The following is a 17211-nucleotide window of genomic DNA, read 5'->3' as shown; positions in this document are numbered from 1 at the left end:
GTCTCTGCCTTGCCTCACCTTTTAAGATTCCATCCTTAAAAGACACCAGTGGATAGCTGTACCAGAGGATGAGGATGGGCAATATCCCTGTATGCGGATGGCTGATTGTGAGCCAAGTGCCACAGAACAAATAAATAAGCTTTTCACATTTAGAGGACAAATAAAGCTGAGGATAGGTGTAATATGGGCATTTTTCTAGGAGTGTTGTGGCATTGCCATAGGTAAGAGTTTATTTTGACTTGGAAGTACTAATACTTTGCTTCTGTATTTTTTCCTAGTTGCCAAATGTAAATGTACCAATGTACCAAATGTAAAATCCACAAATAGTTACTGTGCTGCTCTCATGTAGTACTGTGGTACATGTCCTCCTTTAACGATAACTAACTGTAAAACCCTTCCCGAAGTCACTGGAGGAAAGTTTTGCAGCATGCTTAAGAATTTAACAAACATGTATCCCATATTTCTGTGCCACTTTGCATATTCAGAGCATTCTACAAATATTCACTAAGCTTGTGCCACCTTTTGTGGAATGGCAAGATTATAAAATTCATTTGATGTACTTCTTATTACATCTTCTCTTCCTTCTCAGACCTTTACATTCATTCTCCAAACAGCTTGCAAACACCAGATTAAAGTGGAAAATAGAGAAAAGGCCATCCCAATTTTAGGCGGGGAAACTGAGTCAGTTTAGATCTGAGATAATTCTGACTCCATGTCATATACATATGAATTTAACCATACTGTGCCTTACTGTCAGTGTAATGTAGTGATCTTTATAGATGTAAAATTCCTCAAAGCATTTTCATGTTTATCCTTTCCAGGCCCCAGCTACTTTGGGAGGTGGGAGACATTAAGCTGGTTTTGTTCAATAAAATCAGCCCAAACCGTCTTAAGTAAATGAAGGGGCAGGTTGGTCTCTGCGATGTTAGCATAAATCCCTTCCTACAGCATCTCCCCCAACCTCTTTTTATGCAGCATTTAAAAGGGTAGTTGCTCAGAGGCACAGGGAAGAATATCAGAATATCATTCTGCTCCTGCTCTTCAAGGAACCAGGAGAACGCAGCTGTTAAACTCGGAAATATAAAACACATGTTTAAAAGATGACTCTGTACGTATTTAAAAAAGAGAGCGAGAGAGGATTCAAGGGAACCAAAAAATAGCAGGTTCCATTACTGTAATTAAATGGCAGCATTTAACCTATCAGGCCGTTGCGTGGATGTGAGAGACGAGCAGGGAGCTGCATTTGAAATGATCACCGTCTTCCTTGGGGGATAGAGTAGTTAAATAATTTGTTTGTGAGGTGTGAGTTCAGTGTCGGGTAAAGCAAGTGCTTGTGTGTGCCTGTGTATCTTAGAAGCTAGGGATGGCTGTGTGTTTACTCAGAATACCCTGGAGGTTGGTATTTACTAGCACATGCACTGTCAGTAAGAACACAAGCGGCTCTTGCCCACTTGTTAGGTTATCTGCAGAGTCAGGGCCTCACCTGGTCCCAGATATTGCATCATAAAAGAGCTTTTTTCACACGGGGCCACCTGAGACAGACGGGAGGAGCAGTAAAAGAAAAACGGGGAAAGGGGAAAGAAAAGAACCCGAGTCCTTTTTGGCCAGCTTCATCTACTGCAGCGACTGTAAAGGGTAAATTGTTCTATCTGGTCACTGGACTTGGCACTCAGGAGTGTGGGGGCTATGTCATCCCTGGGGAAATAAAGGCAAAGCTGCTGCTCAGGTCTACCTTTAAACAGCATGTCAGGCAGTTGCTTCCCCTGCAGCAGAGTTCTGGCAGTGCCTAGCGTGATTCCTACACTTCAAAACTGTGGAGTATAAAATCACATGGAGAGAGAGGGATCTGCAGAGTGCGCCCTTGGCCCTCCATCACTGACCTGACAGTGTGAGGAGCAATTCGGGCAGCCCTGAAGTTGATCAGCCTTTTGGCACCCTGGAAAGGAGACACTTTTCTTACACAGTGCCCAGTAGAGAGCATCTTCCCATTTTTATTTGTGAGGTGATTCCTCTGTGTAGGGGCTATTTCCTAGTCCTGGAACTTCACGAACTGTCCTCATACAGTATGGGTTTATAGTAGTAGCAAGTTTTTCAGCTGTTTCACCTACTGATCTGACTTGTGTTATGTTGCAGGAACATGCCCATAAATGTTTCTTAATCTTCACTCCAGTTTCTATGTGAATTTTGTGTAGCCTGTCTTGTTTTGAGGTTCTAGAAGAGAACAGTGTTTAAAAAAACCAGATACTTAAGTATTTCCGTTTTGAACATTCAACCCCAGAGACTGGATTTTGAGGGCAGCACTTAGCTGAAAGGAGACCAGAGAAATGCCATGTTATTTCCACACCCAGGCAAAGCAAAGCATGAATTTGAGTCCTCTGTGGTTTGGTGAGAGCTGGAAATGTGGAAGTATTTCCAAAGATGATCTGCAAACACACACACAAAAGGATAAAGTTGTTACATGAATAAACTATTTGTTGGAAATGCCTTATCTAGCTCAAATGCATAGGATGTATGTATAGATTCTCAAAACGATCAATCTTTGTAAATGATAACTGTGTCAGTCTCAAATGCTTTACAAAGGATATTGTGGAATATTATTCCTGTTGTACAGCTGTAGAAACTGAGGCAGATGGAGGTTAAATGACCTACACAAGGTCAATAGCAAGGCTGGGAATAGAACACAAATGTGTAGAGGCTTTTTATTATACTAATAAGGAAACTCTGGAGGTGTTTGGCATGGTAATCGGAACCCCAGAGAACTAGAAGCAGTTAGTATGTTCTGTGCATGTCCCGAGGGAGCAATGATGAAACTCCTTCTCTACCTTACCACTCCAGTTCTCCGTGTGTGGTCACCATCGTTTTTCCACCACTTAACCTCGTTATTTTTAGTATTGTTAGCATTAGTCGTCCTTTGGGTGTTTAATCCAGACTCCTTTCATTTTCTCCAGACCTGGGAAGAGCTGTTGAAGGCGCATGGGGAGAAAAAAATCACAACAAACAAACCCCGAGATGAAAAATGATCTTTTGAGACTTCTGTGATTTTGTTGACTTGTTCCCTGATGGTTTTGTCTTTGCTTTGCTTTTATCACGAAGGACCCTGCTTGAATGCGTTCATCTGGGTTTCTTAAAAGTCCATTTGCTATTGTTCCTTTCTTCTCCACCCAAGATTAACATCCTGTGTGATGACATAGATGGTTGTTGTCTAAATGGACGCGATGCAACCAACAAAATTGTGAAGGGTGGGTGGAGAAATATTTATACAGTTGTGTTAAAAGCTACAAAGTAGGTTTGCCTTTTAAACAGAAGGTATTTCAACACTGTTATTGGCAGCATCAGCCTTTAATTTTACAGGTGGCTAGCTTTGTAGTAGCATTCAGCAAACAATATTTTAATGGCATGTAAAAAAATTTCTTTAAAACAAAAGAAAGAAGAATGAGGGTGATTTATAATCTGTAATGAATACTTGCTGACATGTCTTTTTGCAATGGTGTATTCGCGTCTCTGTCTTTCTGGGGGAAGTGCAAACCAGATTTACCTGAAACATTTCTACCATACTAATCAAATACGTAGTATTTAGATGTCTTTTTCTTAATTGAGCTTATCTTCTCAGGCGATGGTACCTGACTCCGAGGTGTCTAACATTGATTCACTTGATAGAAACTGGGTTAGAGGAGCAAAGACGCTCTATCAGCTTGTGAGAAATGTGTCAGAAAAAGAAACTAGACTCCTGTGTTCATGTCTTCTCACCCAGTGTTGGTTTCTTTACATTTCCATATAGTTTTCCGTACACACTTCCATGTATTTTTACATTTTCTTAGGAACATTCAATTGTAGCTACTGTTCTCATGCTCCTTGTAGCAACTTCCTGACAGCAAGTGCACGGTAGGCACTGTCATAATGCATATTCAGTGTTCCATTCTGTGTGCTCTTCAAACACTAAAAGTTCATTCAGTATAGACTTTATATGATTTTTCATGTGATAACTCTGGACTAACAGGTTTGGTTTGTTCCTTTCCAAAGTTCAAAGTTCTGAAAGTAAAAGAGGAAATAAATAACATTGAGGCAAGTCGCTCTTTACAGTTAATCCTTGTCTGCAGAGGCTACTCTGTGACAGGTATTGTCTAATGTAGAAAAAAAATCGAGGTCCTCTTATTAGTGTGTTTGAGGTAGTCAGTATTTCCAGAGTAATACAAGGAACTGGGAATGGTGCGTCAGGACAGACTATCATTCTTATGTATAAAACTAAGTCATCCTTCAGATACTCTGACAAATCTGGTTAAAGAATTCCTTATAATGAAATAATCCTTATAATTCCTTGAAATTGCTCTTCTTTTACACAATTCCTTTCTTTTGAACACAGAATTGGAAGAGAGTCTGGTTCTAGAATTGCAGCTCAGCCTAGTCCAGTCAGAACAGAGCAGCAGTGAAATCTGGTATTATTCCACATTATGGCCAGTCTGCTAGGTCAGATCTAATACAGACCAGATTCAGGCCCATGCCATCGAAAGGTCCAGTTATTCTTTGCTGCAATAACAAAGATGATGTCTGGTTGACTGCAGCTCCTTCAGGGCAGCTCCTTCTACTTCAGTGCTGGAATTCTTATGACATGCTGGTTCAAGTTGTTGGAAGTGCAATTTAAAATTGGAGTTCCAAAGGCAGATTAGAATCAAACCTCCTGTATTAGCAGGGTTTTACCTTACCCAAATTTCAGACAACCTCTGGCTTTCTCCTTAGAAGCTCCTAAAGATAATATCACAGATCAAAGAGTAGCCAAAGGCCAATCATTTTGTTGCTATTGCTCAACAAGCTGTTTAACAAAATACTTTTCTTTCACACAAAGTAAATTGATCTAAAGCACAAGGATTTTCTGTCACCCCTGTTATTCAAATTTGTCTCAAGTTTTGGTAGTGAAGTTCAGTTTCTAGGTTTCTCAAGTGCTGGGTACCAAGCAGTTCTACTTTTGGAAATGTAGAAGAAATTAATATCCTTTCACCTTTATAGAATTGTTTTGTTGTAGTTCCCAACTTAATAGACAGAATGTTTCATAGACCTGCTGTGTACTCTGGGTAAGTTACTTCATTTATGTGTGTTTTTCTTTCCAACCTGTTTTTTCCCCTTCACGTTGACTGTTGAATGCTTTGGGTGTGCCTGCCTTGTTCCTGCATGGTACGTGGCACAGTACCTGCATGGTGAATGCCTTTTGGGATCTCTAAGGAGTATTATAATACAAGTAATGAAGGTGAGGAACCATCACCATGAGACTTGTTTCTCTGCAGAAATAACAAGAAGCATTTGCAGATCCCAGGTTGGGTGTGCTTGGAAACATACCCGTTTAGTGTGTCTAATACTTATTTTCTCTGCATAGTTTTATTTCTAGGGAGGTTGTCAGTTGTGGTAACAAATTATAACAGCACTGTGGTTGCTAGAGTGGTGTCTCTTCCATCATCTGGATTTTCTGCCCTGTACAGGCTTCTTTTAAACAAATGTCAGAGCCCTGCTTATGTTCTATTCCTGATAAACCACCTTGGAGTTGGCATCCTAGCATAGAGTCATCAAAGCCTTCAAACCCCAAGGTAGATAGTAACTTGAAATCTTTCCACATATAGAAAGGATTTTGTTCTCATGTCGAGTTCTCACGTCATGTTGTCCTGGTTTTGGCTGTGTCTCTTTGTCACTAGGAGAGCAGTAGACAGATGGACTTATTCTGCCATTCTCCACTCGAAGGAGGCTTTCTATTAAGTACTACCTTCTGCTTGTATGATAATAGAAGGGAAAAGCTGAAGGCAAGTGACCTAAGAATAAAACCCATAGATGATGATAATATATAATTTCCCCCCATCTTTAGGAAGAGAGATTTTTATTTCTGGTACTGAAAGAGTTGTTTCTTCTGTCTGTTTCTGCTGACCCCATGGCCATATTCTTAGAACAACTCTGTAATAAAGAGGTCTTAAGAAGAAGGTATTCAGGATTGAATTTTTGCTGTGTTTTTTGCACATGTTTGTGTAGGAATTCAGCTGGGCTTAGTAATAAGACTTGTGGTTCTGTAATTCAGGTGACTGAGGACTTCTGGACATGTCTCATTTGATTTAGAGTCATGTTGCCTTTTTTCTGATTTCAACTTCTTGTGAAGCAAAAATTGTTCCTGTTGAATTAAGCTCTCTGCTACCTGAAGATTTGTTGTAGATTAATGCAAAAACAAGGTATCCAAATCCTGTTAGGGTCGGGATAGCACTGCACCTAATAGGACTTCTGCATTTCAGAATCCCAAGTGTGAGTCCCATTATCCAGCCACTTTGTCTTGCCTGTTGTTCCCCTTATTCTCCTTTCAGTGCTTTGGCTCCTGAAATATATCTTTTAGTGTTGGGAGCTTTCACTTAAGGTATCCCTTCTTTTTTTTTCTCTGTGGAACAGAGATAACATACTTCATGTAAGCAAAGAGCTTACTTTACATTAGAAGAGGAAGACCTGACCTCTCTTACTACAAGTGAAACTGTATTTTCCCTGCCTTGAAACTACGAGTGAAATACATTTTGCACTGGCTTATAATGCTGTGATTTATGCTGTGATATGCTTTGTGATATTACAATGTCCTTTTGCCTTTGTGTTTGATTTTTTCCCCTCTAATAAATTTTAGTGGGTATGTTGTCAATGAACAGGGGTATTTATCCAAAATGCCCATAGGAGAAAGAGGCATTCTCCTCTTTGCTGCCTCACAGAAGGAATCCTATACATTTCCCCCCCCCGCTTCCCATTAATCTTACTGCAATTTTTTTTCTGTGTCTTTCCTCCTTGGTTTGAAATAGTATTAACAGGGGAGATATTTTTAAATAGAAAACAACTGGAAGGAAGCATATTTCTCCCTCTCTCATGTGCATACGCAAACACGTTGCACACAAACATGAATGAGTGACCAGCAGCAACTTTTTACTTTTCCATTTTGAACTTCTCATACCTAGAAAACCGAAAAGTTGCAGTACTTGGTCCTGTTTTTTCCATTCCAAGCCACGCTAAGCAAGTCATTTGCCCTTTCTTATTCAGAGTGAAAAGACTTTGATCCAGTTTTTGGAAGACAATGCTCATTTCCTACGAATATTTAATCAGTAGAAAATAGGGAGGATTTAGTTTGTTTGTTTAGTATTTAACCAAGTGAATAAGGCAGATTAGGGGAAGGGGGGAGACTGGACCCATAAACAAGGTGATATATAATATTTTTTTTCGTTCTCCTTTTAAATAAATACCGATCAGCTTTATGTTCAGAGACAATAGGAGCCGTTGGCTTAAATTTGCAGTTTACTGTATTTATGGCTGTAATATCAAGGTGCTGCCGTCGTAATTTCATGCCCCAATGAGAAGAGCAAGGTCGAAGCAAATGCTTCCATCGGCATCTGCTAACACACTAACTCATAAACAAGGCCCGGCTGGATCAGGTGGCACGGAATAATACAGGCTAATGAAATACAGCACAGCTTTCCATTACTGTTAGTTTTTACAGTGTCGTCATTACGTGTAATTTATGTTTAAAAAATTCAATTTTATACAAGGCTCTGGGAAATAGGGGTCTGCAGGTCACCCAACGACTTTTAACGGCTCTGAGAGTCCTTATTGCACTCTCCTGTTCCAACAAAATGTTAATAATAAATAATAAAAAAAATCCTCTTTTACTTTTTCTCTGGCTTGCATATCTTGCTCTGTCTTTTTAATTACAAGTGGCTAAGGGGAGTTTGGGGCTCTAGATGATGTCAGGAGTTATCCCCTTTCCTGATGCTCCCAGAGGGGGGTGACTGTCTGCTTGCTTTGCTTTTGTCTGTCTATCAATCACCTGGGGTCCTGTAAATGGAGTAAACACAGCTGAGGAGAGGGAGATACTTAACAACCTCTCTCCCAAACCCTCACCCTCTGACATTGCCCTCCTCTACTCCATTACACTTCATTTTATTATAGACTCCAAAAAGCTTGGCCAGGAAGAGAAACTGCTGCCAGGTCTATTTATTTATTTATATCTCTTATGCCAAAATACTTTTTATTTTAACCTTTTCCTTCCTGCTTGGCTTGCTGTAATTCTTCGTGTTGTACTGTCAGTCAGGTTTTTCCTTCCTTGTTTTCGTGCTGTGCAATGAGGTTAGAGCAGCTTTATCAGTTCTGATTGCTACTTAGTCACCCTGATGGGTTAAAGTATATAATGTTGCTTAAAGATTGCAATTGCATAATTAACAGGCTTGTAGGTGAATAAGGCTGTAGGAATTCCAAGCTCTTTCAGTAACTTTTCAAATGACTTTTACTGCTCTATTTTTCGGCATGACAGTTGAGACCAGTGAAATTCCCTTTGATGTTGGGGTTCCTTTACACAAAGTTTGAGCTGGAAGTGCAGCAGCAGGATGTTTACATTCAAATACAGTGTCTTAATGTAAATGGAGGGTAGAAAAAATCAAAGTGATGTTTCTGAGACCTTGGGGTTTGTTGAAATGTTGGCTCGGGCTCAGCCTCCTGAATGCCCCATGACCCAAGATGCGTGAAAGCAAACGGATCAGGGGACGATGTCTTTTGACCTTTTGGAAATGCATTCAGCTGAGCGGGGAGGAGGATATAGGACAAACATCTGAGAGAAGCATCACCCAGCGCTGCATGTAACTGACTGAACAGGTGGAATCATTAGTCTGGATCACATCCCAGAAGGTTTTTATGATGATTTTTTTAAAATGTGCCCATGTTCTTTCTGAGCAGAGTTGACTCAGTGGCTTCCAGGAACAGGAGTGTGATGTCGTTCCAGGGTGCCTACCAGTAGATCTTCCTTTTAGTCATATGATACCGTGCACTAACTTCGAGTAGCCGCAGAGTCTGTTGTAGCTAAACAAGTTGTCCAGTTCAATTTTGCTTTCTTCTCAATAGAAAGTGTGTGGGTGGGTGAGGAAAACAACAAGAGATACCACCCCCTGCCCTGCCTCTGTCCCTGCCAAAGGATAGGTGTGCTCATTGCTCCCGGGTGGTCTGTCAGGGTGGTAATAAAACTGCCTTTGCAAACCCACAAAAGGAGCTTAATTCATTCCACCACCTTTCCCTATTCTTGCAGAATTCTCAATTTCTTCCTAACCAGACATTTTCTCCCTAAAACTAATGTTGCCTTCAGGTTGTGAAAATCTTGCATGAATTACTGGATTGAGCAGTGCAAGGAGGAATATTATGAAGAAAAAGATATGCTCAGTGGATGGGATGGGAAAAAGGGTTGTCACTGAAATGTCAGAGCCTGTGTCAGAAAAGGAGAAGAAAAAACTTGGTGGCTCTTCTGGTTAAGCTCATGCAAGGGTTTTGCATTGCAGTTATTGCTACTGTGTTTCATCCAGAAAATAAAGAAGAATGGATTTATGGTAAAACAATGGACTCGGACTTGCATCTCCAGAGTGTTATTTTCTGACTGTCAGAGGTTCTGACCTCGGAACACTTCCCATATCTGTGTGTCTCACCTCTTCCTCATCTGTAATGATAATAGTACTCCTCTGAGTCCTCCTCTACTTCAGAGTGGTCATAAGAGGAACAGTATTTTGATGTATGTGAGGTCCTTATCTTAAACAGTAGTAGGTATTATAGAAGGGCCTAAATAGACAGTCAAGCCTTGGAAGTTCTTGGGCAAAGGAGCTTTTTATACACCTGAGGTGCCGGCACCAGGAGTTGTCTGAGAAAACCCATTGTATTCTCTGACTTGCTCTGATTCTGTGTTTGACCACAGCTTACAGGGGCTGAGCGACCCCTGAAAACTGAGTGGCCCTGGTGACAAACGCAGAAGGGGGTCAGCAAGAACCTTTAAGTGCAAGACAGTCATGGGTGCTGCATTCTTCAGATCAACACCCTGAAGCCTGAAAAGGAAATTTTAAGGCTCTGTGAAAATTATACGTAATTCTTTGTGATGGCTGTGGTGCTGTAGAGGAATGAAATGGGTGGTTGGGGGAAGGGAATAGGTTTGCATTCTGTGGGGCTATGAAGACAGTTTCCTTGCATCCTTCTCCTCAGCTCAGTCCTTGCTCGGTACCCTCTGCGGTTAGATTATTCCTTGCAGATAGCAATCAACTGGAAGGAAGTGTGTGTCTAATTTGCATGAGATTATTTAAAACAAAAAAAAAGGTCTGCATTAGTCAGGGTGATGGTAAACAACGCAAAGAGATGCCTTTTATAATATAGCTGTGGCTCAGCTTTCAAAGCCAAATATAATTCACTTACAATTGGCAGTTTCCTTTATTGTTCCTTTTAACCTTTTACGTTCTGCATGGTCTTGATCTTGCTGCAACTCCAGAAGAACTGAAAGGTTTGTTTTCCAAAGTGTTGAGAAGGTGGACTTGGACCAGTTTTTCTCTTAAACTCAGACATACCTATTTGAGAATTGTATTAGACGCAAAGCTCCAGTGTTTGTGGCACTGCTTTGGCATCCAAGAGAATCTTCCTGCTAGATTAGAGCAATGAATGGACCATGAGCACTTTTTAATATAAAGCAGTAATAGAAGGACTTTGAGATATTGGAACAGATGATACTTTGATCTGGTTTAGAAATTCCCACTTTTCTGTGTAATTAATATATCAAGGTTGAATAATTTGGCACATGGAAAACCCATACTGTGTGCATACATGTGTGTAGGGGGTGAATGTGAAAAGAAGTCCTAAGGAATTTCCAGAGGGAATTTTGATGAGTTGTAATTGCCTGAGGACAGTCAGAATGTCTTGTATGGTTTTGTTCCTGTGTGTGAGAAATGACAACTATGCAGGCAGGTATTTCTGAATCCACAGATGACTAGTTGCAGTGCAGACTCACTCCATATATATGCTTAAGGAATCGGCTCCAGGAGATTATTCCCTTGATGCTTGGAGGCCAAGATGACAGGGCCTTAAAAACATCTTGTTTGGTTGAATAAAAAGGTATTCCAAGGTGATGGCAGTCCCAGCCCTCTCCTCTGATAATTAAGAAGGGATGTAGCTGTGATGTTCTTTTGTACCATGAACAAGACCACTTCACAAGGCAGCAGAATAGTCCAGGGATGTAATAACCAATTTTAATTTGCACTACTTTGCACAGGATTCAAACCAGGAATTCAAATGTGAAAGATTTTCCATCATTCTATCATTCACATCAGGTTTCTCTCCACAGTACAGCAGGGGTTTAATGGGAACAGTGATACTTGAGTGTCCCTAGTTGGCAAGAGCAGAATAATTCTAGAAGTGCATTTAATCTCAAACAGGATGAGAACAGAAGGGGCAAGATGGTTAGGAAACAATAAGTTTTGTTTCATGCTCTCTTTGTAGAAAGAGGTAAGGATCCTCCATAACTTCTGTACGTTTCTAAGTGTTAAATATTACCAGATTAGCATGGAAGTAGGACAAAATGCCCTATTTTAGTGGGAGCCACGTTTGCAGCCAGCAGCTAATGTTATCTCCATCTTTATGAAATTCCATAGTTGCTAGTGATCTGCAGTGTTGGCATGTGTTTACGCTTTCTCCTACATTGGATAATTAGGAGCTGGTTAAAACAGTTTCTTTCTGATTAGGACTTTCTAGCATGGCTTAGACACCATAAATATTGCTTTTGTGACTAGAACAATGGGCTGAGTTGTGTTCCTGTGCCTTTTATTACTCTCACTGCAAGTCTTGTTCCATACTGTTAAGTGGGGTTTGGTTCCTTACTACTTGAGGCATGCATCAAATACAATTAAAAGGATTGCAAGACCAGAGGTCAGGAACTTCAGATTTCTGATGCTGTTTCTGACACTGACAATATTCTGTTATGTTAGAGAAATCACCTCATTTCTCTGTGCAACAGTATTTCCACTGTAGAGTAGATAGAATAGTATCTGGCAGGAACTCAGAGTCTCTCGTATACTCGCAGGAATAGGGAAAAGATCTGTTAATAGTTATAAAGCCTTCTGAATACCAGAAGCACTGTGCTAGTGCTTTATGATATTAAATAACAGTTCTGAGACAGACTTGTGTATTTATTTCTGGCATTACTGTTTGTGCTACAGGTTATTCTGTCTAGACCCCCAGTATACAGGGAAGTTTAAGATCATGAAAAAATCATCAAAACTTAGGGCCTGCCCATTTTCCACATTCTATCTCCCTTATGTTATAAAGCCAAGTGTTTTAAAGGATTAAGTTGACGATTTTCATCTACCAGATCTTCATGGATCTCGAGTGGAGGTGATGGAAAGCATTCCCCCATTTTTATCCCACTGCTGTCATATTCATACCATTTTCCTCACTGCCCTCAGTCCCTAGAGCAGCTGTGTGAGAATCGAGGGGTCTCTCTCTTCTCTTCTAAATCTCTTTCCTTAAAATCTATATTCTCACTTCCAGCTTTCCTGAATGTTTTTGCTTACACACTGCTTGTATAGTAAAAGGTCCTGAATCACTTCATATGTTCCTTGTAGCAGGGACACTGGCTTTCTACCTGCTTCTGTGCAGGAGAACAGCAACACATAATACACAACTGCCCAGGCCCCACATCATGGTTGCCATCCGAGTATTAAATTCTTTTTCTAGAGGATGTTTTCTCTCGTTGGGAAAAAATAATGCAGCTTCTTTACAGATGCTGGTCCTCATGGATCCTTTAGCTGCTTTTGTTTTCCCCCTTGTTGGCCAAATCTTTTCCATATGTTGTGGCCAATTACAGATGGTCATCCTGGCATTTCCTGATGGCAGGAGTGACTGCACCAACATGTACCATGTGTGCAGCGTTACTACAGCTCCGCGTGAAATAAAAGCCAGGCTGCCTTAGGGCAATCTAATCACGCAGCCATAGGCCGGGGCAATGCTAACGCTGAAAGTTTAGGCTCGGCCTTGTTTTGATCTGTTTTGTTATAGTTTTATTTCCTCCTTGCATTCTGTGTCCCATTCATACTAATCACAGTCAGTCCTGATTTTTTTCCTTTTTATTTCTGCATTTGTCATAAAATAAAGCAAATTATTCCCGTCTTCGGAAACGATGTAGACTAATTAGTTGTCTAACCCAATAATTAGGTTTTTGTTTCCCTGTCTGTTTTCATGCATTATTGTTAGTTTTTTCCCCTCTTTTTTTTTTTTACACCATTACAGATTAAAATGAGCCACATTTGCAGTTGATGGTATCTTTTTTTCGGGGGAAGAATGGAGAATTGCAATAGAAAGCTACTTCAAAAGCAGCAATAAACTCAAGGATAAATTAAGGAAATTGAATGAGCCACATTTGGAAGCAGCGTTGAGGCTAATATTCTGTCGCTTAAGGTTAAATTGCAACAGAGAAAGAGAGAGGGAGACATTCCAGTGAATCCAAAATTGGGGAGGCATTACTGCTCAAGTCAGTGCCAAAATCCTTTGCAGCTTGAAAGGGTTCTGCCTGGCTTGAGAATTTAATTATGCGTGCATCAAGTGGGTAAAGGTGCTAAACTGATTTCATTTCCTCTGCTCCCCCAGGCCTGACAGATGAAGAAATTGACCTGGCTTTCCAGCAGTCGGGCACAAGCACGGATGAGCCACAGTCCCCAGGTCTTTCTACACAAGTGGTGTCAGCTCAGCCCTCTCACCCAGTGGTGTATAGTAAGTAACACTTCAAAAGCCATCTGGTTCTGTTGCTTTCTGCAGTGATTCCTCCAGCAAGTTCACAGATTTCTGTGCTAGATCCTAGATTTCAGGTCAAATAATGCCATACTGTTTGTCAGAATTGGATCCCAAATGTTACTTCAGATGCACTTTGTGGTTATTGATGCCCATGACAAGATTGTATTACCCAAGAAAAAGAGATACAGATGATCATTGTCTACAAACAAACATCATGCATACTAGCCTGTGACACCCCTTCACCTGAAGGGGTATAGTCAATACACATTAGATTCTCACCGACTATGATGCTTGAAAAAAAGCATTTAGTCAGCATAGGACTCAGTCTTCCCTTCTAAAGCTTACGGTCATGCTTCCCTTCATCAGTAGGGTTTTCTAATATTTAGATCATAAATATGTGATAGAGCTGATAGATTCTTGGATAGAAGGTGCTGTAAAAGGGCAACACTATTTCATCTTATTGCAGCAGTGGACTCTGTTCAATAAACTGTTGGACATCGACACAGAGTTTTGTTTTAGCTAGAGGACTCACTATTTTCACTAGTCAGGCAACCAGTTCATAGAATCACAGAATAGCTCAATTGGAAGGAACCCGTAAGAATCTTGGAGTCCAGCTCCCTGCTTCTCTCAGAACTACCTACAATTAAACCATATGAGTAAGAGCATCATCCACATGCTTCTTGAACACTGACTATTAGTGCCTTGAACGTGAAAGAGGTGTATTTCCAGCATAAACAGCAAGCTGGAATATAAGGTCTTCAGAACATAGTCTGTGACTTCCTGTGTGTGAATTTAAGGTCTGGCTCAATGGAACCCCAGAGTGAATGAGCTTTAATAGTGCTGTCAGGTTGCAAATAACAACAAACAGTTAATATGAATCCCCAATTTTAATAAGCTCTTCCTCTTCAATCTTAAATAATCTGAGGGTGACAGCAGAAATTCTGTGGACGTGCTTGTATGATTTTGTGTACAAAATACACTCTCAAAGAATTTTTCAAGTCCCAACATAATCTGTGTAGACTCAAAATTTACATATATATTTGCATTTTAAAACAAACCTCGCAAAAAAGTATCTAAGCTCCAAACAATAAAAACCAAAGTACACACCATTAAAAATCCATCAAAAGAAGCTGTTTAGCTCACATGTGTGTCTGGCAGTTTGAAAATCACTTCACTTACCTGCCAAGTATTAAGAATAGGGTTTTGATACTGCTCCTAAACAGCTCTAGGTCAGGTTCTGACTGATGTAACAGTCCATTTAGGGCTGTGTTTATTAGTTTATGGCATAGCTTTCCTATTGCTAGAGACAACACTAAACTTGCTTTCTGAGTTTTTTAATACTCTGGTTTGGCACAGTTTGGGAAGAAAAACATTTGTGATGGAGTTGGGCTCAGAACTGAAATATTTCCACACTGGGTGTGCTGGTGAGCTCAGGACTGAATTCTGCCTCCTGGGCTAATACCTGTCTGCTGTAGCTCACAGAAAATGCCAGAAAGCACAATCTGCTCTCACAATGAAAAACCAGTGCCAGATCCCTCTTAGTGCTATCCCTAACTCTTATCCCAACCCAATATTGGAGGAGTTAATCTTCCTGTATTTTATAGTGTTCCACTAGTAAGGGTAGGGCAGGAAAGAAGTGTACAATTCAAAGTGGAAAGCACTGTCATCATTGTTAACCCCTGTAGCTTTATCACTTTATGGGATTTTTTCATTTTGATATTTTGGCTTTCTTCAAAGCCCCAGCTCCCAATTTCTACTTGCTGGGCAAAAATCTTAACTAATATTTAAACACCAAAATGGTCCCAGTAACAGCCCCGAAGAGAGGTCTGAAGGCATCATTCTGTAATGCCCAGAAACCAAAGGTGAATAGAAATACCACCAAAGTAAAGCTTTTGAAGGGGTTGCAGTTGTAAAGCAGTGCTTCAGCTTTGTGATCTGATTGTTGCTTTTAAAATCATTTGAACCAAAGCCTTTTGCCTGTGAGGAGGCCCTTTTTAGCAAACCCCAAAAAGGGGGAAGTGGTGATAACAGTTTCTTAGGTATTGTTCCTCCTTGCTCCAGCCATTCTTTGTAGACCTTCTATTCAATTTTAACCTCTTAATGGATGTAGGAAAAGAATAGAAAGCTAAATATATTTATAAAAATAAATATATGGTATTCATTTGACCAAAATACTTGTTTTGATCAAGTATCATCTGTGCCCTGTTCTAGTCCTTGACTGGTGTAGTACTGATGTTGGTAATGATGGATCCATCTTTGTGTCTTCCTGCTACATGCTTTGCATGGTATCAGAACAGCAAAAAGAGTATGTGGATTTCTCTAGAGCTGATGGATGTGGCTGTGCAGAGGCTCTTTCAAGGTGCCTTGTTTGCTGTAGGTTATTTCATCTGTTGGATGATAATGCTGTAATGAATATTTCTGAATTGGTCCAAATCTGCTCCGGGACAGTTGTTTCTGTGACAGTTTACTAAGTCAATTTATCTTTCACAGATTTGTTAGGAGTTGTCATGTACAGAGAAAGACAGATACTACTTTTTGTCTATCTGTTATGCTTATCTTCTTGCAGAGTATTCATGACATTAGTGTTGAAATGCTTCAAGGTCTGAAGTTCAAAAGTATATCTGAATGACTAATGAGATAGGTAGACTGCTGAATCTATAAGTTGACTCGGTGGTGGGAGCAGCTCACACTGGAAAAGCTTATATTGAAAAAAGATTATGAGCTATATTTGCCTTCCCCAAAAAAGACATCTGAGTTTCTTGTGAAGCACCATCTGATCTGCTGGAGTTTAGGTCTTGAAGTCTGTGAACCACTCTGTGTTTGATATTTTTGGTTCTTTTAAAGTTTTTTTTTTTGGAGTAGTTTTGACACCTCTACAAAAAAATCACAAAACTAGAGAGAAAGTCTTACCCCCCACAGAGCAAAAAGGAGAAAGAGCTGAGGAAGGTACTGTGCTGAAAAGCAGTGGCTAGTGCCTTCAGAAACTCACTTTCTTCTCCATCTCTCCTCCCCACAAGGTGTTGCTGCTTCATGTTTAAAAATTATGTTAAAACCCTGGTTTCCAAGTACAGAAGTTGAGGATGGCTTCAAAACTATCTCAAGAGTTTCTTAAGAAGGAATGGAGCAAACAGCTGAGTTGGTGATCTCAGCAGCATTGCCAGTGTAGGATGTCCGTTCTTGTGAGTCAGAGCAATAAATCCTGTGCACACCTTTTGATTTTTCTTAATCTCCTGCTGTTGTCAACCCAGTCTCTTCTCATTTTTAAGGTTACAGGAAATAATTTAAATCCTTCCTTTTATACAAATGGAACTGCTAGTGTAGTTATTATTTCATGTTCTAATGTTTTATTGGAAATAGCTGTTACCTAGGTAAGTACGTCCTTATTCTTGAAATAAGCATGTATTATAAGCCTTCATTGTAGCATAGTCCCAGTATGCCCAACTCCTCTTAGTTTGCTCTAAGACAAACACTAATAACTTTGGGGAGGAAGAGACAAGAATTAAGTTAAGTTTCTAGACACTGTATTTTCACTCAATACCATCTCTACTATTTCCCCTCCTGTTCTGGAGGAGTAATTCCTTCCCTCCAGTTTGTACTTTTGCCAAGAGGTGTCAAAACTGCTTAAAAAAAAAAGCTTAAAAA

General features: G+C 40.2%; 1 protein-coding gene across 1 annotated transcript in view; it reads left to right on the top strand.

Moving 5' to 3' along the window:
* Window positions 1-17211, top strand: part of PEX14 (peroxisomal biogenesis factor 14) — a 76226-nt gene that overhangs the window by 45928 nt on the left and 13087 nt on the right. The window contains exon 4 of the mRNA XM_057431602.1: window positions 13426-13548. Within this exon, the coding sequence (XP_057287585.1) occupies window positions 13426-13548 (123 nt within the window). The remainder of the gene's footprint in view (window positions 1-13425; window positions 13549-17211) is intronic.

The sequence above is a fragment of the Pezoporus wallicus genome, unplaced genomic scaffold, assembly GCF_028554395.1.
Source record: "Pezoporus wallicus isolate ANWC-B61680 ecotype Strahan unplaced genomic scaffold, APGP_CSIRO_Pwel_v1 contig_8006, whole genome shotgun sequence".
NCBI classification, from domain to species: domain Eukaryota; kingdom Metazoa; phylum Chordata; class Aves; order Psittaciformes; family Psittacidae; genus Pezoporus; species Pezoporus wallicus.
This window is presented reverse-complemented; position numbering and strand designations above follow the sequence as displayed.